The following is a 26,071-nucleotide window of genomic DNA, read 5'->3' on the forward strand; positions in this document are numbered from 1 at the left end:
TGATAATGATTACTTATATTCAGATTACACTTGTTCAAGTATCAAAGTTTACTTACACTTTCATCAATGGTAGTTACCAGTTAGGAAGTCTCGCTTTTTCGCGCAAAGTACGAGATGTGACGAGATTGGGTTTCAGACTGTTTCATCTGGAATATAGGGGAGTATGATTTTAGGCTCATGAAATATTGTCTATGATAAGAATAAGTTACGAAAATCTTTTTACCTTAAGAATATTAATCTATTTAATGAAAGCAATTCAATACCCCTTTGTAGCTTGTGATCTTACAATTTCCTATATTTCACATCAATAGCACCCCGGTATGTTTCAGACTGGTATCGTCCACTTCGTATGCAAAGATATTCAGTTTTCAAAACGGGACTTTCACTTCCTGCTCGGTGCAGGGTTGTAGAGTAGAGTAGCTCGCTGCTTACAAAGGCCTGGTGTAGCTGACCGCATGAGGTCCGGACAGAGATGACCATGACCAAGGATCGCGCGGAGAGTCTGGCCAGTCTGGATAATCTGGACATCAGCGCTAAAGTCCAGCACTGCGGGCTGCTGCTGAAGCGGCCCTTCGGACACCCGAGCTCCCGCTGGCAGAAAAGGTTCGTAATAAAACCGCAACATGATCAAGGCTTTGGCACAGGGCCATGTTTATCTAGAGATATTCATATTCAACACAACTCTTACACGGGTATGCTGTCAGATATCGTTGTTATGTTCAGTTTGACGTTTTCATTGAGCATCAAAGCGGGTTGTTTACATAAATCAGATCACACCACCCCCTGCTGAGCTTGGATGAGTGACGTTCGCACCTGGTTATTGTTTACCAGATGTACGCGACTGTCCCCGTGTATGTCCCACCTGTACCTGTGTGTCTGCTGTGGGACACGGGAAGGGACGGGTCCCAAACCGCCGGTGCCTCGGACATAGGCAGTAGTACGGTGGAACAGTCCTGGCCGAAGTTCAAGAGGGGCTGAGTACGGGATCTCAGGGTTCTGTGATTCAGGAAACGACTCTTGACCTCCTTATTGGAGATGTCGTCACCTTGGGGTGACCTTCACTTGAGGAGTAGCAGACATAGAACACTAAAAATCATTTTAATAAATGTACAAGTTTCTGTGTTGTGAAGGTAGTATTAAATAGAAATGGGCTACATCAGGATTTTTTCAAAGTACTACTACGTGTAGTAGTAACTTGATTTTGTTCTATGAAGAGGTTCCAGTCTTACTCTTAGTTGATCAATGGTTAATAACTTCCTCCTTCCAAGTTTAGCGTTGGGTTACACTTTGGCACAAAATCAACTTCCTCTTTCCCCACTCAAGTGTTACAGCTGCTCCCAGTCCTGAGACCACTAATGGAGCAACGGAAGTGATGAGACCTGTTCTTGTCCAGGAAAAATATTTACAAATTTTAGATGGCCTTGAATCATGTCATCCAGTTCCCATGGTAATGGAAGGAGTTCTTCTCACCCTGGACCCAGGAGTTGTTGTAGATTTCCTTTCCAGAGTTCAAATTATAACATAAGCCTCCACCAGGCCTTCATGCAGGGGTACGGATGGCAGAAAAAGGAGATCATTGGCCAGGAGAGTCAGTCCGCGGGAAGTTTGACATTTTGCCTTCCCAATGTTGTCTTGGCACTTGTACTCGGTAAGATTCAAAGATTTTAATGAACTATCAAATTGTTGTTTTTGCTGTCCTATAAATTGTAATGCCCGAGCTCCAATTCAGCCAATTGGCCGCCATTGTTCGCGACATGTGTGAATGTGAATCAATGAACCATTAGTACAGAAATTTACACCTGCAAATGAAACCCTTTGGTGGCCAAACTCCCCTGGCAGATATTCTCCCTATAGTCAGCATAGTAAGTCTGGTAGAGACAAGGAAATTCCATCCGCTACTCTGTAGTCCCAGATGAAACATCAGATGATGGAGTGTTGTGCTGTGCCTGACTGTACCCAGAACCTGTGGTTAACTGTAATCTACAGCAGACAGGTCTTCCTCCAGCCTGGTACAGACTAGTCCACAGAGGGATGCTGGCTGGCGGCCAGGAAGTGTACTGTTGTATACTCATTCCAGGGGACTGAAGTAGTGTTTTTGACTCATCTGTCCATGTCTTTGCCTATGTATGAATATATGACTTGTATGAATGGTTTATTATTGTCATTTCATGACACAAACATACAAAGGCAGCCTATTGGCTGAACTGAGGTACAGTCAAACCTGCCTAGGCGACCACCTTTTCAACGCGACCACCTGGCCATGGCGACCGCTTTTTCTCGGTCCCGAAAATTTTCCCCATAGGCACAAGCATTAAGTTGCCTGCCCATGGCGACCACCCGTCCAACGCGACCGCGACCGCCACGAATTGGGACCGCACAGAGCACAATCCCTGCCCATGGCGACCGCCTAATTTACAAGTGTGTGGTGACATCGGATCATTTTGCTGTCGGATTTCACGGAAATGTTTTCAAGACTTTGAAGGACAAAAATAAGGACAAAAATATATGGAATAGAAATGTTATAGCATCGACTCCTCCATGAAGTGTTTTGATAAAACATTCCCCCTATAAACATTGTAAAGACAAATGTTTGTGATGTTGTTGTGCCTATCGTAATCTTATAGTTTACCACAAACTCAGTTCGGTTTAAACTCAATTTTCAGAACGAATACGTAGTGCATGGCGTCAAAAAGTCAGATTTCACAGAAATTACAATCTATTTCTTGTATTTTCAACAAAAATGTGTCTGTGTCTTACTAAACTCCGCCGAAAAATTACTTCGCGGCGGGCAAAACATCGGGCGAGAAATGTTGTTCCTTGGTCCCGACGCCATCTTGGATTTGGCGCGGCCCGGATTTGGCGTACCGCTGACCTTTCTAAAACACGATGCTTTTGTGTATGAACATTTACGAATACTCTAGTTATTGATGAAAATTAATATTCTTATTTTCTTTTTATTTCCATGAATCTCACAAACCTTTATTGGACGCTGTGCGTTCTGCTGCACTGACTAATACCTTTCGATGCGGTCGCACAGAGCTTGGCGGCGCGGCGCGACGAAATCACACCGTTCCGTTTTCATCTTTAGTTGTCAGATCGAAAACTTTTTACCCCTTTTATCCAGCGGTCGGCGCCCCAAAAAAGGCTGCGGCCAGCAGGTGTTTTCTAGGGATTTGTCTTAGGCCTTAAAACTTCGATGATGTGCGTGTGTGTGTGTATCATTCAATGTAACGTGTGAATGCGGGAGGGCGCTGCGAGGCATCGTTTTGTAGTCAAAATTATGACGAAAATTTGTACACGATGTAGCGGTATACAATTATTACAACGATAACGGAAAATGTAATTTTTGTAGCCTCTTTCTGTCAATGAGAATTGAACCTGGCGGGGGTCATGCTGTCTAAATTCACATAATTTTCCATCCATTTACGTACTGTATTTGAAAACCTCGACCTGGAAACATGTGAGTGGAATCCTCTTCATGGCGACCACCTGTCCATCGCGACCGTTTTTGCTCGGTCCGCCGGGTGGTCGCCTTGGGCAGGTTTGACTGTATGTATTACAATTAGTTTAAAAGCAAACAGATATACCTACATTAAAACATCACATATCTTAATTAACAAGACTCAATTTAAAATATCTACTTACTAAGTGCTTATCTGTGGTGCTTTGTTATTGAGAAGGTCAACCAGGTACGGTAGTGTGGTCTTTCTATATCTACCGGTTCTACTTTTGAATTGCGTTAACTGGTATTTAGACCTAAGGTTCTTGCCATGGAGACTCACCCGGTTTGGAGGCAACCAATTGGAGAACGTCGTGGAGCTTAACAAGGAAGTAGCAAACTTAGCACATAGTTCGTGTCGTCTGTTACATAGAGATGGCAGTGACAATTGATTCAGTGACATGTATGTGTCTGTCTGTCTGTGTGTTTCTGCAATTAACAATGTACACAGTCAACCATTGCCATCCATCCCCAGTGCTGTTGTTTTAGTTTGTTTCAGACTGAAGGGTGGCAAAGCAGTATGGGCAAGGGAGTGGAGTACAGTATGTCATCTGAAACACAGCACCTGGAGTCTTGGCTACTTGAGACCATGTCTACCAAAGATTAATAAATAAATAAATAAATAAAAGTGCAGTAGTAGATGCTAGATGCTAAACCAGGACAACAATGACAATGATCTCTGACTGCCTTGTTTGTTGACTTTATCCTTATCCTATATCAGGTTCTTCATCGTCAAGGAAGGGTTCCTGTTGTACTATGCAGAGGCAGAGAAGAAAAACTTCGAGAGAAGAAGACAGTTTAACATCCACCCAAAGGTAGGAAGTCAGAAATGCAAACAGAACTGCCTCACAAGCGTAGTCTGTAAGACTGTAACATTAACACATGCCTGGATGTAAGGTGTGATTGTTAGTTTGGGCTCTGATTCGGTACAGTGTCACTTCTACAGGGAAAAGTCTGTCTGCAGGGAAATTCAGAAGAATTTCGGTCAAGGAGCTTTTAAAAGTGGAGGCAGCAATTGTGTTTAATAGGCCAAGGAGGTTGAAAAGAACGCCTCACTATTTCTTATCAAATTGTAAGTTAATGGTGACAGAGAGGTTTTGAATAGCCTGAGTGAGTCTACAGCGCTGTAGAAAGCCCAGTGTTGAGGGCTCCAGGCCCGCTGCTGGATATAAATATCTCCTGACAAAGGGGGGTTCTTTGGGGAAGTCCCCATGGAGACCAGTCACAGCCATGTTTACATTCGATCCCCCCTGTAACAGCCAGGCTGAGATGTGAACATTCTTTATCTTGTACAGGCTCAATTTCATGTCCTGGGGAAACCATGTCAGGCATGTGTCCAGACTGGCATTGTTATGGGGACGTATATGTGTGTGTTGGGCTGACACATATATGAGGTTAACTATTGTTCCTTTTTGTGTGCATTTCAGTTAGAAAAGAAATACATTGGGACATACATGTTTTAAATATATATACATATATAAATTACGTGGGTACACATATACATGTACATATGTGTGTGTAGCAGTGTAGGGCTGACAGATATATGGGGTACTGGTATTCATTATATGGTGTAGACATTTGAGTCATAAAAAATTACCAGCTTTTCGTTGCATTTCGGAAAACGAAATGTGTAAACTATTCCACAATCTAAACTGCACAGAAACCTAATGTATAGCTATAGTGACATTTAGTTGTATTATACCACACACTGTCAGGAAATTGTGCTTAAAGTCATATAGTTGGATACCGTATACCAATATTAAAATGCCTCATTTGTTCAGAGACTTTAAACTCGTTTTTGTAGTGGCCGACCTGGCACTACTACTGAGGGTACCAGATCTGTTAGGTCCGACCTGCCGTAGCGACACGCAGAACTAGACTGGTCTAATGAGTACAGGAAAGCCGCAGGCGCTGGAGACCAAAATAGCAGGGCACACAGACGGATTTATGTGGAACAACACCAGACAATTTATGGCTATTTCTGATGTGTTGTGATTGTTTTTATAAATGCCAGCATTCTGTGACCTCCGTATGGTCCTTCCATGCCTTTTAGTAGCCTCTGTAGGATATAAATGTAGTAATAGAAATACTAATGTTTATGAATGTGTTGCTAGAATTGTCAGAATATAATTTCAGTCACTTTATTCCATCAGATTTTTAATGTCTGTTTCTGATAAAAAAGTACTGTCACTGTTACATAACAGTTATTTTGCAAGAGACATGTTTAGGCTTTTATGAGTTTTATCCTAAACTGCCAATTTTCAACATTTTTGTAATTTTTGGATGTAAAAAGTGTCTCAACTTCACCAAAAAATCCAGTAGAGCTATCTTGCTAACCTTAATTGCATCCAAAGCTATTATAGCTGCCTGCTACATTTCTGGAGGATGAAAGAGACTCGGAAGTCGGCAGCTATGATAGGTTTGGATACTGGCCACAGACTACCATCTTGCCGCTGCAAATCCATGAAATTTCCCCTGGCCGGTGGACATAATGTGCTTCCCCTGTGCCTGTCCTACCAAAAACACTAATTTGATGGTAGATTAGTCACAGCTAACGTCTGCCCCAACTGGATTAGACAAGGATAACTACATCACATGTACTCTCCAAGCAGAGGAAGGGTTCCGGCTGGTTTTGGACATATTTCTAGTTTTTTTTACATGACAAAATAGAAAGCCCAACAAAAACGCCTGAAAACATGTCAAAAACCAGCCGGAACCCCTCCTCTGCTTGGAGAGTAAGCAATTACTAGTAACTCCACTTCAGGGGGGAAATAACTTTTGGGGAATCACTGTAGATTTACAGCAGAGAAACTGCAGGGGTTGATGGATGCTGAGCCCTGATCTGATAGGAGTGCTGATGATGATGATGATGATGATGATGATGATGATGATGATGATGATGATGACATCTTCCTGCCTGACAGATCAGCAGATCTTGAAGATGACAAAGAAATGAAACCTGAGTAATAGCCTGGAGTCCAGCCTTATTAGCTTTAGCCAGGCAAGGAGCGGAGCTTGGGTAGCGGACTAAAGCTAATAAGACTGGATTCCAGGCTACTGAGTACTACCAGCCTTTTTAGCTTTCATCCGCTACCCAAGCTTGGCCGGTAGCGGAGCTTGGGTAGCGGAAGAAAGCTAAAAAGGCTGGTACTGATCAGGCTAAAAGAAAGTTGGGTTATACTGTGAATTATTTGTACTTTGGCTGGGATTATATTTCACAGTAGAAAGGAAAAAGGGAGGTTTTGCTGTGTTTAAAGGTGTTTTAAAGTCGCGGTGGAAACAATTCTGAAGTACACTACCGGTAGTACTAATACTACTATATTGAAAATGCATATTCCCGGTGTGGTGACAGGTCACTGCCTGCAACTGCAAAAAATAAAACAACCACAAACATTTCAAGATTGTAGTTAGTACAGTGTATATGAATATAGCTAATCAATTACATGGAACATGGTTGAGGAGGTATTAGTTAACTTAATCCAGGAAGAGAAGCACAAGAGGAATGGGTTAAGTTCCTGCAGCGATCTGTTCTAATGTTTATGTTAACATTAACCATGAGGCCTTTGTGGCAAGTTAAGGCAACAGTTTGTAGCTTGTAACAGAAAAGCGATCCTGACTGACACGTCTAACGTCAGCTGTCGCTACCCTCCCAGCCAGCATAGCTGACCACTTAGGCAACCTCACCCCAATGTAACCTGACTCCCCGCCTGTCTCACAGATTAGCTCAGCTGCTAATGCGATTTCACACCCCTTATATGTGCTGCAGGGAGTGATCCCCCTGGGAGACTGTACCATTCTGCCTACAGAGGAGGCCGGGCAGCCCTTCGCCATACATATCAACCATGAAGACTTCAGTGTAAGTACAACACCTTACATATACATATCAACCATGAAGACTTCAGTGTAAGTACAACACCTTTCATATACATATCAACCATGAAGACTTCAGTGTAAGTACAACACCTAACATAATATTATACATATCAACCATGAGGACTTCAGTGTAAGTACAACACCTTACATATACATATCAACCATAAGGACTTCAGTGTAAGTACAACACCTTTTATTCACTTCTGAAGAATGGTCATATTATTGTGCAGTAGATGCGTTGAACACTAGGTTTCAAAATAGATAATCTGCCGGTTTACATAAATCCGCCACTTTGAAAAACAGTGGGTAACTTTGAGAGATCTCTAGTGCAACATCCCCCAGGTATGCACAGTTTAGATATACAGGAGTGCATTATACTGGGGGACGTTGGGTTGAAGATCTGTTTGGACAAATCTTTTCAGGGTGGTGGAATTATGTACCCTGGTGGAATTATGTTAGTAGATGTTACATCTTCTTTCTGAAATTCCCTCTGCTTTCAAAGCAACTAAAGAAGGGTGCTCAATATCGAATGTTACAATTTTTCTGTCCTAGCCAGAAGATAGCAGCATTGCATGATTCAGTCATAAACACTCTGACAGAAAATGGCTGCTGTACATGAAAACATCAGTGTGTAAGGCACCGCAGGCAAGTGTGCAGGAAAAACAACATCCAGCTAGGTAGATTCCAGTTGGACAGTCTAAGATTGCTCTGGTAGTTTCAGACAAGTGCAGATATATCTCAGAGTCAGACCTCAGCTTCAAGTGCAGAGCTGTTCTATGGTAGCCTCTAGAGCTTTCCTTTGGTAGTCTCTAGAGTAGAGCTGTTCCATTGTAGTCTCTAGAGCTGTCCTATTAAGACTCTAGAGCTGTCCTACGTGTAGTTTCTACTCCAGAACTGTTCGTATTAGAAGTCTCAACTCCAGAATTTCTATCCTATGCTGTCTCTACCCCCTAACAGTTCTATGCTGCCAGTAAGACTTTGATCTGTTTGAGCGCCGTTGTTCTCCCATCAGGCTTTGTTTCCTCAACGCAGTCGGTCAGGAGGTTCTCCAGCTCCCTCTTTGCGCCCCGCGGCGGCCCGTGCAGCAGCCCCCGGCCGTGCTCGCACGCCGTGTCCTTGGAGGAGGACAGCGTCACGCGACCTTGCCCCGACCTGTCCGTCTGCCAGCATCCCAGAATCCTCTGGCAGGCGTGCGCGTACATGAGCTGGCTGTAGCGACCCGCCTGGCGACAGCTGGTCTCCGGTCGCGCCAGCAGGTTGTGAACGAACTTCTTAAAGCAGGCCTCGTTACACACGCTCGCCCGCTTCACGGTGGAGTTCCTGTCAAGGTCGTGTTTGCTGATGATCGTCATGGCGGCAAGGTCGGAGAGGATCAGCTGTCCGTCAGGCGAGACGGCGAAGTTTTCCATACTCACGTCACCAGCCAGCAGCAGCCAATCAGGATCCTTGTTCTGGAAGTCGTCCAGCATCTGTAAGAGCTGCAGCGATAGGTTGGCTCTGACCTGCCAGGAGACCTTGACCTTGAGGTACACCGGGAGCGGCTTCCCCGTGGTCTCCATGGCGACGAGGTTCCCGCAGGCCCCGAGGAACGCTGGGACGGGGAGTTTTTTCCTTGGGAAGGCCTTGAGCAGTGCGAGGTGTGGGCAGGTGTGCAGGGCGGCGTACAGGTGTGCCTGTTCCAACCGGTTCAGCCGCTTGTTGCCGTTCTCATCAAACGTCTTCTGCAGCATCTTCAGGAGCGGTTTGGACACGCAGGTGGTCGCAGCTAGAGAAGACGAGTTGGGGTGTAAGACCTCGAGTGATTTCTTGAGATGTCTCCCCTGTAGCAGTTCCTTCAGGTCCTGCTTCAGGAGCACCTCCCCGGGGTCACACGAGGTCGCGTTCTTACTCAGGTTCCGACAGACAAATTTTTCAAACTGCTCCAGGCGTTCCTCTGATGCACACTGGGTAACGGTCAACTTGACCTTGTCCCAGGTCCCAGCGTAGGTTGTGACCTTCCCGCTGGTGACCTCTGACCCTAGCTCGATCATGCCATCTTCGAACTCCTCGCAGAAGTTATCTCCGAAACACGCCGGGCACCTGTCGTTACGCAACAAGGAACGAGGAACGCCCTTGGGTCTCTTCTCCGTAACCGCTGACCTTGACTGGTTCAGATGGGGGTGTTCTTCAGCCTCCTCCATGGGAAGCGGTTTCTCCCTCTGTTTCTGTTGCTCTTCCACCATCTGTTCCCTCCCCCTCCCGACAACGCCCCCCTCCGGCTTGTCCCCAGCCCCTGATTGGCTGAGACTGACCCAGGCTGACCCCTGCGCCTGTACCAGGTAGATGTACAGCACGGCCAGGCCGGCGCTGACCAGCACCAGCAGCGGGAGGCAACATTTCCTCACCATACGCCGCGAAAACATGTCTCCGCCGCACCTCCCCCTGTATCCGGCTTCACTGGTGGTGGGCTGAAGCTGTTAATCATTAACCTGATGTAAGCAAACCGCGTGCACACAAAGGGCTGATGTCATGCTTGTGCCAAAGTTGCTGCTATACAAACTGAAATTAATATGTGACCATGTGCGAGTATGGGCACATATGTGCACATTCAGCCTCACATAGTTGGGTGAAGAGCAAGCAACCCCATATACGTCCAAATTTCAAAATCTTACTACATTTGTACACAGAAACAGCAAGCACTATCCTCAAAAATAACCTTACAAACAACAGGTAAATATTGGTATTGGTGACCAGTGAACGTCTGTGCTATGTTAATTTGCTGTGTTTGGTCCACTCCACCAGGTTGTATTTAATGCATCTGAAGGATGCGACAGCGTGTACTTTAATGTTTACCGAGATGTCAATCTAGTTTCTTACCTGGCTCGTAGTAGTGCCTGAATAGCCAAGGACCTTTGCCACTGATATTACATACATTTATGTATATCAATAGACACTCAATTATTTTCCATCTTTCTGCATATTCAGTTTGTGTATTTTAGGAACTTCTAAGCATTCAGGGAAAATGGAATTAAACAAGCCATGCATATTTTTGTTGCCTAACATTCTTGTTTGCTTTGTAAGTGGCTTGTTTGCTGGGCAACTGAGGCAGGCTTGTATCAGAACAACTTTTGCTCCTTTAGCGAGTCGAGGATGTAGATATTTTACTGCAGTCAGTGTCAAAGGGAAGAATAAATTAGATTAAGAAGAAGATGATGCCAATTTCAAACTTCTTGACTCGCCCTTCTCTTCTTTCTGACAGGATGGGAACAGTGTTGTAAAACTTGAAATATTCACCTTTCTACCTTGAAATCATGACACTGCTTAGACCGTTTTTCTGTCACAGAAAATGATACTGATTATTACTGATTTAGCCGCAAACTTAGAACACCATGAAAACCTCCTTTTCACTCCCACCAAGAAATGAAATCCATGTGAAAATAAGTGAATGTACAGTATTTGCGGGGGAGTTTCGGTCTCTCTTTCGATGATAAAATATCATGTTATCCACCAGTCCTGCAAAGTTGGAAACAAGACTTCAATTTCGATTCCAGGAGAGTAAATCCAGCCAGGGATCAGCATGCTCATCCAGTTTTGTTGTGTTTCCTCAGCAAACCGTTGCCCTGGCGACCGACAGCGAGCCTGACAGGGACAAGTGGGTGGAGATTCTACAGAGCTCGGGGAGAGTGTGAGTATCCTCAGCTGTGTTTGTCTGTTTGTTTGCTTGTTTGTTTTGCTCAGTGTATGCACTCATGGAATAGTGCATAATCAGCAAAATGCATTCTCCTGGTAGAGCCTTACCAGCAGCCTATACAACACACCTCGGGGAGGCTCTGCTTAACCTCGGCGGAGGTTTCCACCAATCAGAGAATCGGCTTTACCTAAAGAAAAATTAAGGCAATTCTCTGATTGGCTGACAGCTGGTTAGAGGCCATGGCAACAAAAGTGGAAACCTCAGCCTGGTTTAGCCAAGCCTTCCCAAGGCATGTTGAATAGACCACAGGCGAGGAATATATTGGAGAATGCAAAATATCCACAAATATCTATTGTGACTCAAATGACCCACAGTAGTGTTTTTGGATGCTGGAGTCAATGGGAAAAATAATCTAACCAATATTTTGTTTCTAAAAAGTTTGTATGTTGCAATGGACAGGTTGTCCTTATAATGAGGGTGGACACTTTTGCAGGTTTGATTAGTATTAAAATCCTATCTATTGAGCCTGGCATAAAGGCCATGTCCAACCCATCAGGATTGTTATGACCTTGTAAATCATGACCTTGTAAATCATGACCTTGTAAATCACGACCATGTATATAATGACCTTGTAAATCATGACCTTGTAAATAATGACCTTGTTAATCATGACCTTGTAAATTATGACCTTGTAAATCATGACCTTGTAAATCATGACCTTGTGAATCATGACCTTGTGAATCATGACCATGTAAATTATGACCTTTTCAATCATGACCTTGTGAATCATGACCTTGAGAATAATGACCTTGTAAATTATGACCTTGTTAATCATGACCTTGTAAATTATGACCTTGTAAATCATGACCTTGTACATCATGACCTTTTCAATCATGACCATGTAAATTATGACCTTTTAAATCATGACCTTGTGAATCATGACCTTGAGAATAATGACCTTGTACTGCTGTCCCGCCAGCACGTGGAAGAACGCCCAGCTGGGGGAGGCCATGATCCAGACGCTGGAACAGCAGGGTCTGCAGATGGCCAAGGAGAAGCAGGAGTACATCAGTGAGTCCAGTCGTGTTCCTGTGTTTTTAGATTTGCTGTTTTTTTTAATTATTTGCCCCCTCTACGATAACAAAAGGATGGAGCTGTTTAAAGAGGCCACCAAATTCCATCCTAATTTCTCCACGTTTACAGACAAAAAGAAAACTACTATTCTCTGAACATCACAAAATCCACATATTACAAAAAAAAGTGGGATCATTTGTCTTCCACTGTCTCGAAAAAGAAGTCGAACCCAATAAGTCAGAATTTAGTGTCAGTAGTTAGAGTAGTCACATGCTATACTGTTCATCATTGTCTGTCTGTCCTTTTCATGTGACATGTTGCATGTACTAGCATTTAGCCTATGGGCAGAAATTTGCAATAAACTTTCAGTTTATTCTATTGAGACCTCTGGTGTCCTCCATGGTGTTCTATAGTAGCGTGTGTAGTCCAGTGGTTGGTTAGTGGTCTAGAGGTTGTGAGTTCGAATCCCGGCTCTGTCGCTCACCCAAACGTTTCTGCCTCTCCAGACCAGATCCACACTCAGGTGCACGAACTATGCAACGAGCGGGAAGAGAAGGAGGTCAGAGTCATTAACTTGTTTGTTTGTTTGCTTGAACCTTTGTTTATCATGACAAGCTTAAGTCGGCCTGCAGGCCGCTTCTCATTGAGGTCCTGAGGGAAGAGGTAATGGTCAGGCAAGATATAACAGAGAATACAGATTACATCATTTGTGAATTGGAAAATTTTCCTGTGCACCTAAATTTTTAGTCTAAATGCACCAGTGTCCGTATTCCCCAAAATGAATTCTAAACCCTGATTGGTGAGTACAAGATTAAGACGTTTGTTGTTGGTTTCTTAAGGAGTTGGAGAGAATAACGAAGGAGCTGGAGGAGGAGAAGAGGAAGGTGGAGAAGGTCGCGGAGCAGCTCAGGACGGAGCAGGACAACGTCAGAACGTGAGCGAGCTTCTCAATCATTCCGAAACAAGGGCGAACTTTTCAATCATGTCTTTCCACTCTACAAGTCCTGCAAATTGTTAGGATTTCATTTAAGTCACAGTAAATGATTTAAACGTCATGGTGCATATTCTTTTAATTAGCGAACTTCTAATTTTCCCTGTGAAGCGAAGCAAGGTTGAACAGTGATTTCCAACAAAATTGTAACATCACACACCCCTAGCAGTTTTGTCTCAACCTGCAGCTTACTTTTGAACTGCAGGCTTGAAGCAGGACAATCCTATGTGGAAGCTATATTCCCATGGCAGAGATATCCTGAGTTCTGTAAATCTTGAAAGTTTTCAACCGCAAATTAGTGACAACGTAGGAAACTCCAATACATTACTACTGTACTGCAGAATTGTTTCAACTGTGAACTTAAAACACCATAAAACTCCTACCATGAAATAAAGTCCTCCCAAAAATAACTGAATTTACGGTATCATGGCTAGAATCATGTATTATCATTAAAACCTGACATATACTCCTTCTCCGTACAGAGAGCTGGACCAGACAGTGGAGGCCCTAAAGGCGATAGAAGATGAGAAACAGTCGCTAAACACAACAACCTCCGACCTGCAACACAGACTACAGGTAAACAGTCGCTAAACACAACAACCTCCGACCTGCAGCACAGACTACAGGTAAACAGTCGCTAAACACAACAACTTCAGACCTGCAGCACAGACTACAGGTAAACAGTCGCTAAACACAACCACATCCGACCTGCAGCACAGACTACAGGTAAACACTCGCTGAACACAACAACATCCGACCTGCAGCACAGACTACAGGTAAACACTCGCTGAACACAACAACCTCCGACCTGCAGCACAGACTACAGGTAAACAGTCGCTAAACACAACAACTTCAGACCTGCAGCACAGACTACAGGTAAACAGTCGCTAAACACAACCACATCCGACCTGCAGCACAGACTACAGGTAAACAGTCGCTAAACACAACAACTTCAGACCTGCAGCACAGACTACAGGTAAACAGTCGCTAAACACAACCACATCCGACCTGCAGCACAGACTACAGGTAAACACTCGCTGAACACAACAACATCCGACCTGCAGCACAGACTACAGGTAAACACTCGCTGAACACAACAACATCCGACCTGCAGCACAGACTACAGGTAAACACTCGCTGAACACAACAACCTCCGACCTGCAGCACAGACTACAGGTAAACAGTCGCTAAACACAACAACTTCAGACCTGCAGCACAGACTACAGGTAAACAGTCGCTAAACACAACCACATCCGACCTGCAGCACAGACTACAGGTAAACAGTCGCTAAACACAACAACTTCAGACCTGCAGCACAGACTACAGGTAAACAGTCGCTAAACACAACAACTTCAGACCTGCAGCACAGACTACAGGTAAACAGTCGCTAAACACAACAACTTCAGACCTGCAGCACAGACTACAGGTAAACAGTCGCTAAACACAACAACTTCAGACCTGCAGCACAGACTACAGGTAAACAGTCGCTAAACACAACCACATCCGACCTGCAGCACAGACTACAGGTAAACACTCGCTGAACACAACAACATCCGACCTGCAGCACAGACTACAGGTAAACAGTCACTAAACACAACCACATCCGACCTGCAGCACAGACTACAGGTAAACAGTCGCTAAACACAACAACTTCAGACCTGCAGCACAGACTACAGGTAAACAGTCGCTAAACACAACCACATCCGACCTGCAGCACAGACTACAGGTAAACAGTCGCTAAACACAACAACTTCAGACCTGCAGCACAGACTACAGGTAAACAGTCGCTAAACACAACCACATCCGACCTGCAGCACAGACTACAGGTAAACACTCGCTGAACACAACAACCTCCGACCTGCAGCACAGACTACAGGTAAACAGTCGCTAAACACAACAACTTCAGACCTGCAGCACAGACTACAGGTAAACAGTCGCTAAACACAACCACATCCGACCTGCAGCACAGACTACAGGTAAACAGTCGCTAAACACAACAACTTCAGACCTGCAGCACAGACTACAGGTAAACAGTCGCTAAACACAACCACATCCGACCTGCAGCACAGACTACAGGTAAACACTCGCTGAACACAACAACATCCGACCTGCAGCACAGACTACAGGTAAACACTCGCTGAACACAACAACCTCCGACCTGCAGCACAGACTACAGGTAAACACTCGCTGAACACAACAACATCCGACCTGCAGCACAGACTACAGGTAAACACTCGCTGAACACAACCACATTCGACCTGCAGCACAGACTACAGGTAAACTACAGTAATATGGTAAATCTTGGTCTCGACAACCACTCAAGGAACTGAGGAAAAGTGGTTAACAACAGGGAGTGATTGCTCCTCTCAATGGTAGTTGAAGTAACTATCTAAAATTGGACTGGGCTGTTTTACTGTCGCTTGTGACTGGAGATCGTTGGCTGCGTCCGGTGGTTGGTCGGCCAGGTTTGACTGTAGTTTTTATTCAGGCTCTCCTATAAAATGGAACTTCTGATTTTAGAGAGTTTTGAAAAGAAATTCAATCAACACCAGTCCCTCTTTCTTTTCCACCTGGAAACTTACAGACTGATTATAAAGATTAACAAACCTACATACACATTGAAAGAATACCGTTGATGCTTCACACTACTTACCTGACTGCCACTCCTTGAAGACTCTGTCTTGTCTCGCTCCAGTTCCTTGCAGATGAGAAGGAGAAGATCTTGGCAGAGGTGGAGGAGAAGGAGAAGCTGACCCAGAAGTTAGCGGACGAGAACAGCTCCTTAGCCAGGACCACGGACTCCTTCAAGGGCACGCTCAAGGACATCGAGGACAAGATGAGGAGCATCGCGCAGGAGAAGGAAGAAGCCGCGCAGAGGTGAGTCTTCGGTCCAGGCAGGTGTCGGGTGTGGCTCGCCATGACGACTGTGCTGTCGGGTGTGGCTCGCCATGACGACTGTGCTGTCGGGTGTGGCTTGCCATGACGACTGTGCTGTCGGGTGTGGCTCGCCATGACGACTGTGCTGTCGGGTGTGGCTCGCCATGACGACTGTGCTGTCGGGCTCGCCATGACGACTGTGCTGTCGGGTGTGGCTCACCATGACAACTGTGTTGTTGGGTGTGGATCACCATGACAACTGTGTTGCTGGTTGTTGGGTGTGGCTCACCATGGCGATTGTGTTGTCGGGTGTGGTTCACCATGACGACTGTGTTGCAGGTTGCTAGAGAAGGAGGAGTTGGCACGGCAGCTTGAGAGAGAGAAGGACTCGTACTCTGTTCAGGCGCAGGAGCTGCAGTCTTCACTCGATGTTAGTATCTTACTCTGTTACTCTGCTTACCGCTAGCGCTGTTTGTACTGCATAACGACTTCAGTATCTTACTGCTGTTTGCGTTGCATAACTTTTAGATAGCATGATGTGATATCTGATGAAGAATCTGTAGCGTATTCCTTGATCCAGATACTTTACACACAGTTCCAATATCTGTGTAACCCTCTTAAACTGCTTTCTGTTTTTTTTCAGGACTTAAGTGCCCAAAAAGAGATGACAGAATCAGAACTTCGGGTAAGTTATGTTGGTGGCTCTGCTTTTGTTTCTTACATGTCTCCATCCTGTGCAAAAAAAAGTCTTCATATAGTGGTCTTGTGGCAAGGTGGTCTTGTAGTTAGGGTTAATGAGGTTTTGTACAAGCTTATACAATTCATTTCTTTCTTGGGTATATAATCTGCTTTCTACCACAAAATGACATTCGTCTTCTATTCTATTCAAAGTACAATATTTACATAATCGTTGTTCTAGAGGAGGGCGGGTATGTCTTCCAGTTTCAGTCTGTAGATTCTATGGAAAAATCCTTTTAAAGCTGACCCTTGACCCCCTCTCCCTGCTGCTGCTCCACCAGGAGGAGGTTGTCGCTCGGCTGAACACGGAGAAGCGGCTCCGGCAGGCGGAGGACGCACTGGAGCGGCTGGACCTTGCGCTGAGGGACCTCATCGGCGAACAGAAGGCCGCCAACGGCAACCGCAGCAGTCAGATGGTCGCCGACGTCGGCAGTCTCAAGAGTAGGTACCAGCTGTAGTGTAGTACATGTAGTAGTATCCAGTACTGTGGTAATCAGGCTCAAGAGTAGGTACCAGCAGTACTGTAGATGGATCCATATTTCTGCTATACCATTATTTAATCATGCAGATGCAGAGACCAGTTGATGATGACGATGATGACTTACAATCATACAAATGTTTGAACTCAAACATTTGTCAGAGGTCCCTAAGTTTCCAATGTCTTGCTAAATGTAAAGTGACCAGTAAGTGTGCATATTTCTGGGTGGATTCAGTTTTCCTCTGTCGCTGTTGTCTTGCACGATACTAGCTGTAACCTCTTCACTTGTTCTCTTGACACATTTTGTTCTCTTCTCCCTGTGACTCTTCTCACCTCTACCCTGTCACCCCTCACCTTCGACCCCTCACCTCCGACCCCTGCTGTCCTCTGACCTCAGCGACCTTCCGGACCCTGGAGGCCCAGCAGGCCCTGGACCGTCTGGAGGTCACGGTGGCAGAGTGTGCCCTACAGTGCAATGACCTCATGAACCTGGAATGTCAATGTCAAATCATAGCCGACATTGCCACGATTCGACGTAAGTCTTTCCGCCTTTCTTCCTCTTCCTCCGTGACTTAGACTTTCAGGATCTTCCTAAATCTACACTGTCTGTGCTTCCGGCCTGACGAATTCACTGTTGAAACAAGCTGTAGATACTGTAGTGAACATCACTTATTAATCTATTCTATCAATCTTGAAGAGCACACATGGTTAGTCCCTTATCTTGATAGATTGAATTGTAAGTTAGTAACAGTGACAGCTGTCTGAAGTGGGACGAGTCAAAGCTGACGATCTTCCTATCCAACCTCTGCTTGGAGAATAAGTTTATACAGATTGTTTGATTGTTATTATATTGTAACAGTGGGGTTCAAGCGCCACCTACTGATCAGTCTAACGGGTCCAGACCTTTTAGCCTAGCGGTTAGTGCGTTGGGTCATGAGCTAGCGGTTTGAATTCGGCACAGGTTCAAATCCAGGGAGCTAGGAGACTGTACTACTTGCCCTTTGTATTTCAATGTATTGATTGTTTGTTTGTTTGTTTCTTTGTTTCAGAGTTTTTTGAGGAGTGCGCCCAGGAGGCGAGGGTGGATGCGGACAAGCCTGTCATCATGAAGAACGCTCTGCACGCCCGCAAGAACTACGTCCGTATGGCGGCCACCATCCGCTTCAAGAGGGCCAAATCCACCAGCAGCGCTAGTGGTGAGTCACAGGCACCACAGAAAGTTTGCAGCTCTTATAGAGGCGCCTAGGTTTTCATACATCGTCAGTTAGTGCCATCAAAGAAGCCTGAAAATACTCCAGGACCTATACTATGCTATCAGGCTTTCTGCAATTTGTGTAAAGCCAGCCATGTTACATGTGCTTTCTTCCCACGAAGATGTGCAGTGAAGATCATTTTTATCAGATGATATTCTATGTCCCTGTAGCTCAATTGGTAGCAGCTTCACAGTTGAGCTCCTGGTTCCAATTTAAGATGGTAACTGGGAGACCCCGGTTCAAATCCAGTGAAGAGCATCCTGTTTGGAGCTGCATTTGTCTTTCGGAAGGGAGGTAAATGGGGGTCCCATGATCAAGGAGGTGCCTCGAGCATGTTAAAAAGCAATACAACAGCCTCATTACTCAGATGGGTACCTACTGGCTGTACTTTAGATGAATAATGATTACACAAATTTTTGTTCCTCAAGGATCGCTGAAGACTGCAAGAAAAGTCAAAACTGCAGCTGAGGACAAAATCAACACGACATTCTGAGGACCGGACGGTTGGTAACCATGGCAACTCAGCACTTCCTCAGATTCATCATTTTTTTCTCTTTTTTTTGCTCAGGGTGGGGTCAGGGGTCACTGTGGTGGTTCCTACCCATTCCATCTTCTGTGCCGGCATTGTTTGTGTTGTTATGGTGATCTGTTGTTGTCATGGTGATGTGTTGTCATGGTGATGAGATCTAATCCTGGCAATGCATGACGGGATCGTTACTTTTCACCAGCATGACTTGACTTGACTTGAAGCATGCACTGCTTCTGAAGCTCTCTAGGCCAAGCCTGAGGATGCATGTCTGTGAACATTTCAATATAATATACGCTGTGTGTAACATGGACATCGCCACCCAAACCAATGTTTATTCATTACCAAATCTGTGTCATTACTATATGTGGTGGCTTCACTGTAAATGTATAACATCCTTCGCTGCGGGTTTTTTTAACCCTTCTAATGTTTAAGGCCCATCAGAAGTAGAGTTGGACATGACACCAAGAGGGTGAAATTCAACATCCTGACTCTCATCTCTCAATGCCCATTACATCATTTAGAATTGTAGGATAGTTTAGCCTTTAGTATTGTTGATTTGATGCCATACATTGTACCATGTGCGATTGTTGAGCAATAAAGTTCATTCATTTCTGAAATAAAAGACACTAACACTTGCATGACGCAATTTCTGCCAACTGTGAGTTTCAGTGAAAGTATATAATGGCACCTTAAGCATATTTTTTCCATCTTTTTATTGTGAAATTTGCACGATGATGATGTTTTCCCTTTTTTTCAGCCCCCTCCTCCCGCCACAAGGGAGCGTTCAGCCCCTGCTCCGCAAGGCGGGCAGCCCGTATGGTGACCTCTGACCCGCAGCTGAGGCACAGCATGATCGACACCCTGGCGGAGGTCGAGAGGGACCTGAAGGTCATGTACAAGGACCAAGTGTAACTGCGCCTTCTAGCAGCTGTGTAGGATACTGCAAGTACTGTAGAACAGCATGGAACATTTTTCTCATATTGTATAGAACACAAAACATGTTTTTGTCAACCTCAAAAAGTAGTTATGGCTGATTTAGTTACAGTAATGATTATGTGAATTAATGAATTTAGTTTAATTGAAAGTTAGGCAAAACAATTATAATCAAGGAATTTATTTCACAAGAGAGTTTTTATGTTTGAAAGGCAAAAGCCACAAATTGTATAATTTTTATCATGTGAATCTGGGTGTTTAGGGGTCAATACATGTATCTGTCATGTCTTTATGTATTTTATGTCTTTTTATGTATGTACGCCTGGTGTTCTGTTTCTCTTATGGGGAAGTGCAAAATGGTGATCTAGGAAAACTCACTGGTTTGTGGGATAGAAATCTGCTTTCTGCTGAAAAAAGGTGCAGCTTGCAATACTGGCAGCTTGCAATACTGGCAGCTTGCAATACTGGCAGCTTGCAATACTGGCAGCTTGCAATACCGGCAGCTTGCAATACCGGCAGCTTGCAATACCGGCAGCTTGCAATACCGGCAGCTTGCAATACCGGCAGCTTGCAATTCCGGCAGCTTGCAATACCGGCAGCTTGCAATACCGGCAGCTTGCAATACCGGCAGCTTGCAATACCGGCAGCTTGCAATACCGGCAGCTTGCAATACCGGCAGCTTGCAATACCGGCAGCTTGCAATACCGGCAGCTTGCAATACCGGCAGCTTGCAACACCGGCAGCTTGCAACACCGGCAGCTTGCAACACCGGCAGCTTGCAACACCGGCAGCTTGCAACACCGGCAGCTTGCAACACCGGCAGCTTGCAACACCGGCAGCTTGCAATACTTTGTAGGTAGGCACAGGAGGGTGTCTGTGTTCTGATCATGTTCATAGCTAGTCACCCAGTTTTAGACCCTGAATGTGAAACTGGTCATTTTAGAATTCTAAAAGACTCTGGAATTCTTCTTGTGCCACGTAAATTTGAGTATTTTATATACTGGAAGAAAGATACAGCATGTGTGTTAGGCCCCCTCTGCACCAGACAGGGATTGCTCTTCATGACAGCAACATTTTTGCTGGACTGTCTCGTGCCTTGGAAGGCATTACAAACACTGCGACTCATACAGATCTGTAGTTGTCCAAACTGTGTTCTCTCACAGCAAAGAAACTAACAAAATTCTGGGCCATCTATTCCACAAGCCTAGTCAACATGTTTGACTGACTTCCAAACTGTGTTCCTTCACAGCAAAGAAGCAAACAGAATTCTGGGCCATCTGCACCACAGCCTACGACATGTTTGACTGACTTCCAAACTGTGTTCTCTCACAGCAAAGAAACAACAGAATTCTGGGCCATCTAATCCACAGCCTACGACATGTTTGACTGACTTCCAAACTGTGTTCTCTCACAGCAAAGAAACAAACAGAATTCTGGGCCATCTGCACCACAGCCTACGACATGTTTGACTGACTGATTGTTTTGATAAAGTGACCTTACAAACATGTGACATCCGCAGTCGGTCCAACTTTTATGCAGCCCTCCATCTCGGTTGAGCTCTGGTGTATGGGGGCCTGCATGCCCCTTTCAGCAGAGCATAATCAGCTGGTTTGATTCCATGTAATTTGATGTTTTATCGGTGCTGAAGGTATAGCAAAATGGGCTCCTGAATTTAGTGTCAAGTGAAGCCAGTCTGATGAATTTAGTGTAATATGTAGCCACTGACCTCCTGACGGTACCTCCCCTCCTATAAATTGTAGATCACCTATTTCAGCATTTTCTTTTAAATCTGAGAAGCAACAAATTGAACTGGTGTTGCCTGAGTATGAAGACTTAGAGACTGATGACAGAAACGTCATCAGAGCCTTATTCTTTACCAGCGTTAGAAACCATGTAGGCTGCTTTCTAATTCTGTATATAATTATTGTAGTAAGGCCAAGTCATTTCAAGAGCAATTTCTATACTCCCCAAGCAGAGGTTTGAGACAGGCTGCTTTTTGAGACAAGTTTCTATTTTGTCCCGTTTTCTTCATGTGGCCAAGCCAAAATAGAAAGCCTGACAAAAATGCCTTAGAACACGTCAAAAACCAGCCGTAGCCGGAACCTCTGATTGGAGAGAAAATTTTTTGTCGATGTGTACATTTCTAATACAAACATTTTAAGGTGATCATGACTGTCTCTTAATGTGGGCGTATTCTGTCAGCGGCCAGTTATTGTGTACAGGTTTCTCGTACATTCTAACCAGGAATTTTATACATTTTAGCTGTAGCAGATTACTGTCAACGAGTCTTATTGAATGAATGTACAAATACAAAATCACGTGAAACCCTTCATGTGTGATCGCTTGAATGGTGTCTTTTCTCCAAGCAGAGGTGTCGATCGGGGAGCCCGGAGTGGCCTAGCTGTCAATACTTTTACTTGCTGTCTTGTCTGATATAGCCCGTATGCCATATAAGCCCGTATGCCATATAAGACAGCAAGTAAAAGTACGCCCTGCAACAGTCGCCACGGCTAGGAGCGATTTTAACGCTTTCCTCCCTCCTGACTGAACAGTCCCCAAATAATGTGGCGGATGATCCCGTAAGATAAAACGATTCGCCAAACGATGAATGAATGAATTATTGTACAAACATACCCACTGGATTAAGTACAGGTCACGAAAAATAGTAAACAGATACATCTATAAATACATTGTCAAATTACTACAGGAATTATAAACTACATTGATTTCGACTTCTCGTTTCTTCGTAATGGTACGTAGGGAAGGGCAGGTGCACCGACGCAGATTTTGGAATGATATCCCCACCCTTGGAGAATAAGTCCTACACACACACGTACACAAACACACACACAGGCATGCAAACACACACACGACGTACACAAACACACACAGGCATACACACACGTACACACACACACAGGCATACACACACGTACACACACACACAGGCATACAAACACACACACGTACACTATAACACACGCAGGCATACAAACACGTACACAAACACACTCACACAGGCCTACAAACACACACACGTACACAAACACAGGCATACAAACACACACACGTACACACACACACAGGCATACAAACACACACACGTACACTATAATACACGCAGGCATACAAACACGTACACAAACACACACAGGCCTTATTACAAACACACACACGTACACAAACACACTCACACAGGCATACACACACACAGGCATACAAACGCACACACGTACACTATAACACACGTAGGCATACAAACACGTACACAAACACACACAGGCCTACAAACACACACAGGCACACACACACACACACCTCTCTTTTTCGACTGAACCAACAACAGCAGGGAACTCAAGAAAGCACTATAACTGGCTATAGAATATATCAAGGGTGGCAGGATGGTTATAGCCAGGGTGCCATCCTGTTTCTAGGATAGAATAGGGGGCTCCTACACTCCCATATGGTCTAGTGGTTAGAACTTGGCGCTCTCACCGCCAAGGCCCGGGTTCGAGTGTAGGAGACCCTGGTAGAAATAGGATGGCACCCAGGCTAAGAATACTTATAGTAAGATGGTTAGGGTTGTTCACTTCGAATGTAAAGGTCCTAGGTTCGAGTCCTTGGCAGGCCACAATATTGCGCCCTTTGGAAACGCATTTCACACCTATCTCTTCATTCAACTTCGGTTAGGTACATCCTCTCAGAACTTCGGTTAGGTACGTCCTCTCATAACTTCGGTTAGGTACGTCCTCTCAGAACTTCGGTTAGGTACGTCCTCTCAGAACTTCGGTTAGGTACGTCCTCTCAGAACTTCGGTTAGGTACGTCCTCTCAGAACTTCGGTTAGGTACGTCCTCTCATAACTTCGGTTAGGTACGTCCTCTCATAACTTCGGTTAGGTACGTCCTCTCAGAACTTCGGTTAGGTACCTCCTCTCAGAACTTCGGTTAGGTACGTCCTCTCAGAACTTCGGTTAGGTACGTCCTCTCAGAACTTCGGTTAGGTACGTCCTCTCAGAACTTCGGTTAGGTACGTCCTCTCAGAACTTCGGTTAGGTACATCCTCTCAGAACTTCGGTTAGGTACGTCCTCTCAGAACTTCGGTTAGGTACGTCCTCTCAGAACTTCGGTTAGGTACGTCCTCTCAGAACTTCGGTTAGGTACGTCCTCTCAGAACTTCGGTTAGGTACGTCCTCTCAGAACTTCGGTTAGGTACGTCCTCTCAGAACTTCGGTTAGGTACGTCCTCTCAGAACTTCGGTTAGGTACGTCCTCTCAGAACTTCGGTTAGGTACGTCCTCTCAGAAGGGACGAAAAGCTGGAGGTTCCCTGAGGAGAGTTAAACTGAACCCACCACTTAGCGAAAAAGCAGGGGTCCATCCCGGTGTGGGTAACGTTAGATCAAACCTTACAGTATGGGTTGACATTTAGAAAAGGCGATAGCCTCCTGTTATGTCAATCCTTCCACAAATATGGTAAATTTCAAACAAATAAATGAATGAATTAACTCAAGCAATACAAAAAACAAGGTTAACAGTTTCGTAAAGTACCTTTATTCTCCACACCTAGCTTTTGCATAGAGCAGTCCAGCAAAATGCATTACGACAAGAAAATCTGTCAATATTGATCATTGATTCTTACGAAATGTTGACGCTTAATCTGACACGAAAAAAAACTACGGTGGAAAAAAACTCAGTAATGTATATCCTATTGTAATCGGTGACGCGAAATTAAAAAATGTAAGACTATTCTGTCGGATATCAATATGAATTTCTAAAACAAAGCTAGGGCCTTATCGCCAATGACACCTCGCTAGAAAAGCAGTTTGCTGTACTATCAATAGACTAAAGCTTTTAGAATCTGCTTGTACAGGTGAATTATCTATTCGTCGTCACCTCTAGAAAAAAGAGAAACTGAAGGCTCTTAGCACATTATAACACGCTTGAACAGATGCTTACAGATGCTTGCTCGAATGAATGTATGGCGTTGACTGGGGAGGGTGGGGGTTGTTAAGCGCTGATTCGCGATTTTCAACTTATTCACAGTACCCAATAACAATCTCCCATCCCGTTAAATACAATATTGTACAGTCCCTTAAAGAATGGCTATCGTGCTTTCCCATGCCTTATAACTAACTCACTCCTCGCTATTAAAAGTCAGTACTGTACAAAAAAATTGGGCAAAGTTACGACCTTAGACAACGTTACATTCCATCCGATCTGCTTAGACAAAAATACTCATGCTGAAATGAATAAAACCCCTTGGACGATGATCATGGGGAAAGGATGCATCCCTTTAGCCTCCTTCGCAGACTTCCTATGAACAGCGATGTTTATATTGGGGGGGGGGGGGGGGCAAGGTACTCTCCAAGCAGAGGAGTGGGTCCGGCAGGTTTTTGGCGTGTTTTTAGGCGTTTTTGTCGGGCTATCTACTTTGTCATGGTTTACAAAGAAACCATGACAAAGTAGATAGCCCGACAAAAACGCCTAAAAACACGCCAAAAACCTGCCGGACCCACTCCTCTGCTTGGAGAGTAGGGGCAAGGTTCTCTAAGTCTAAAGGGAGTTGTGTATCCAAGGGAGTTGTGTAGCCGAGGGACGACTTGAAGCAGACTGGCGGTACAACAGCGGCCTCGTGCGGTTAGTGGTTACTTGCAGTTCAGAATGCGATAAATATCGTTGTCAAGACTTGGGTGAATCTTTTTTATTGCATGACGAACACGTGTGGTTCCAAAACATCTTCAGAACCGTTGTTTGTTTTCTAGATTTACAGTCTTTAAGTCGCGTATTTTAACGTTACATTCAATGGGATTGCCTAATTACCGTGGAAAAAAACCAGCCGTCATCTTCAGATTCAGCTTTATTCTGATTGGCATTGCATGTGACATTAATATAAAACAAAAATATCCACATGAATTGCACCAATACTTACATGGCTTGCCATTGACTTAACAGTTACATAAGATTACTTAAACATACAGTAAATACATGATTGCTAATTCATGGACATTGATACATGATTACAAACGGTTTAAAATTTCTAACAACGTCCAGATGAAGCGTTGCTAAGATAAAAGTAACAGCCAATACTGACTGGTTTTAAAAGGAACTTCACCGCCCATTACACTACTGACGGCCACAAAGGATCCACCAACTGACA

The 26,071-nt window shown here is 44.6% G+C and overlaps 2 protein-coding genes across 5 annotated transcripts; one reads left to right on the forward strand and one right to left on the reverse strand.

Annotated features, from left to right (window-relative positions):
- The first annotated feature begins 344 nt into the window (after positions 1-344).
- LOC136434094 (pleckstrin homology domain-containing family D member 1-like) lies at positions 345-22,245 on the forward strand. 4 transcript variants are annotated; one of them, XM_066426830.1, is made up of 16 exons: positions 345-603; positions 4,221-4,314; positions 7,266-7,355; positions 10,960-11,036; positions 12,022-12,113; positions 12,623-12,675; positions 12,956-13,050; positions 13,590-13,683; positions 15,803-15,984; positions 16,324-16,414; positions 16,628-16,669; positions 17,004-17,163; positions 17,598-17,735; positions 18,250-18,396; positions 18,882-18,960; positions 19,740-19,855. In XM_066426830.1, the coding sequence occupies exons 1-15, from the start codon at positions 473-475 to the stop codon at positions 18,944-18,946; spliced, it is 1,551 nt and encodes a 516-aa protein (XP_066282927.1). In that variant the 5' UTR covers positions 345-472; the 3' UTR covers positions 18,947-18,960; positions 19,740-19,855. The 4 variants fall into 4 exon arrangements, with proteins under 4 accessions (XP_066282927.1, XP_066282926.1, XP_066282925.1 ...); XM_066426829.1 differs by having other exon boundaries at positions 346-603; positions 18,882-18,956; XM_066426828.1 differs by lacking the exon at positions 18,882-18,960 and having other exon boundaries at positions 346-603; positions 19,740-22,245.
- Positions 7,551-9,838, reverse strand: LOC136434095 (divergent protein kinase domain 2A-like). The gene has a single exon (XM_066426832.1). It carries the CDS (start codon positions 9,772-9,774, stop codon positions 8,332-8,334), a length of 1,443 nt encoding a protein of 480 aa, XP_066282929.1. The 5' UTR covers positions 9,775-9,838; the 3' UTR covers positions 7,551-8,331.
- Positions 22,246-26,071: the final 3,826 nt, after the last annotated feature.

Source organism: Branchiostoma lanceolatum, chromosome 4 (assembly GCF_035083965.1).
Source record: "Branchiostoma lanceolatum isolate klBraLanc5 chromosome 4, klBraLanc5.hap2, whole genome shotgun sequence".
Classification (NCBI taxonomy): Eukaryota; Metazoa; Chordata; class Leptocardii; order Amphioxiformes; family Branchiostomatidae; genus Branchiostoma; species Branchiostoma lanceolatum.

Coding starts and splice junctions, on each gene's coding strand:
- LOC136434094 (XM_066426828.1), top strand. CDS start 473: ATGACCATGACCAAGGATCGCGCGGAGAGTCTGGCCAGTCTGGATAAT. Junction 13,051..13,589: donor GAGCAGGACAACGTCAGAAC/GTGAGCGAGCTT, acceptor TTCTCCGTACAG/AGAGCTGGACCAGACAGTGG. Junction 17,736..18,249: donor CGACATTGCCACGATTCGAC/GTAAGTCTTTCC, acceptor TCTTTGTTTCAG/AGTTTTTTGAGGAGTGCGCC.
- LOC136434095 (XM_066426832.1), bottom strand. CDS start 9,774: ATGTTTTCGCGGCGTATGGTGAGGAAATGTTGCCTCCCGCTGCTGGTG.